At 45.6% G+C, this 1492-nt stretch overlaps 1 protein-coding gene across 2 annotated transcripts in view; it reads left to right on the top strand.

The window, feature by feature from the left end:
- The window catches only part of LOC106514493 (bone morphogenetic protein 1), a gene marked incomplete in the record, with an annotated part of 16844 nt that overhangs the window by 3292 nt on the left and 12060 nt on the right, over nucleotides 1-1492 (top strand). For both annotated transcript variants that reach the window (XM_014003787.1, XM_014003788.1), the window contains 2 exon segments: nucleotides 930-1108; nucleotides 1193-1298. In XM_014003787.1, coding sequence (XP_013859241.1) covers nucleotides 930-1108; nucleotides 1193-1298 — 285 coding nt within the window.

A 1492-nucleotide genomic window follows, 5' to 3' on the forward strand; every position in this document is an offset into this window, starting at 1 on the left:
TCAGTTCATCCATTAGTTGTCAGTGTATTTAAGTCCTGTCTTGTCTCAGTCTGGTGTCAGATCCTTGTTTAGTGTTTCTTGTTCCTTGTTCTCTTGCTCTTGCTCTTGCTGTTTATTTGATGTTCATGTTCTTGATCCTGCCCAAATCCCTAATTCTTGTTTGCTGCCACGTCAGCACCTTTTGTTTTGCTTTAATAAACCTTTTTTGCCACCCTCACTCAGTCCTGCATCTTGGGGTTCAAACCAACCAAGCCAATCGTATCAGGCAGAGCCAGAGGGGTGAGTGGCCACCCCATGTGTCACTCCCAAATATCTGACAAGTGGATGAGAATCGTTGATTTTCTATTTGCTTTTAAATTTTGTTAGATTGTTCTACTGCACTCTATAAAATTTCAGCTGCGTTTGTTGAATAATGCCTGAATTACAGCCCATTGTAAAATTAGCATTAGTGGTTAGCTTAATTTGGGATTCGCACCAGTAATCGGTTTGTGATCTTAGCTACTCCACAACAAATTTAATCTCGGTAAGTCTTAAAATGGATGAAGTATAGCCTTTCAAAGTTAGCTGTGGTGGCCATCTTGAATTTTTGATTAGCATTTAGAATTTTTGAAGGATTGTTTCCAGCTACCTCTACGCTAATCTTCAGCTTTGTATGTCTGAATGGCTGCTGTGACTAGCATTCAGCGTGTTTTGTTTATCATTCTTAGCTACGGTTACACAGATTTTTCAAATCAATGCTTCTTAAAACAGCTGAAGTAAAGCTGTTTGAAATCCGCTGAGGCAACCATCTTGAATTTTCAAATCCAGTGTGCTTTTCTGTATTCACATGTGCCACCCCTGGCAAAAACTGTCTTGCTCCGCCCCTTCAAACTCCCCTCCAATTTACACGTTGAGAATAACTGCATCAACTTCGACCTGCATCTCTGCAGGTGCTGCTCCTACGTGGGGAGGAGAGGCGGCGGTCCTCAGGCCATCTCCATCGGGAAGAACTGCGATAAGTTCGGCATCGTGGTCCATGAACTGGGCCACGTGATCGGCTTCTGGCACGAGCACACGCGTCCGGACCGCGACGAGCACGTGAACATCATCAGAGACAACATCCAACCAGGTACGGCTCGCTGAATGTGAGCGTTCAGCGAAACGTGGCCACTTTCTGATGCTCCTGGTGTTTTCTCTGACGACTCCCCTGAAGGGCAAGAGTACAACTTCCTGAAGATGGAGGCCGACGAGGTGGACTCACTGGGAGAGGTGTACGACTTTGGCAGCATCATGCATTACGCAAGAAACACATTTTCCAGGTTGGCGTCTTCCATCCATCCATCCATCCATTTTCTGTACACGCTTATTCCTTTTCAGGGTCGCGTGGGTCACTGGTGCCCATATCCAGCAGTCACAGTGCGAGGGGCGGGGTATACCCTGGACAGGTCGCAAGTCCATCACAGGGCCACACTACTTTGACTTTTAATACTTAACTACAACAAATATCACATAC

Source organism: Austrofundulus limnaeus, unplaced genomic scaffold, assembly GCF_001266775.1.
Source record: "Austrofundulus limnaeus strain Quisiro unplaced genomic scaffold, Austrofundulus_limnaeus-1.0 Scaffold20, whole genome shotgun sequence".
NCBI lineage: Eukaryota > Metazoa > Chordata > Actinopteri > Cyprinodontiformes > Rivulidae > Austrofundulus > Austrofundulus limnaeus.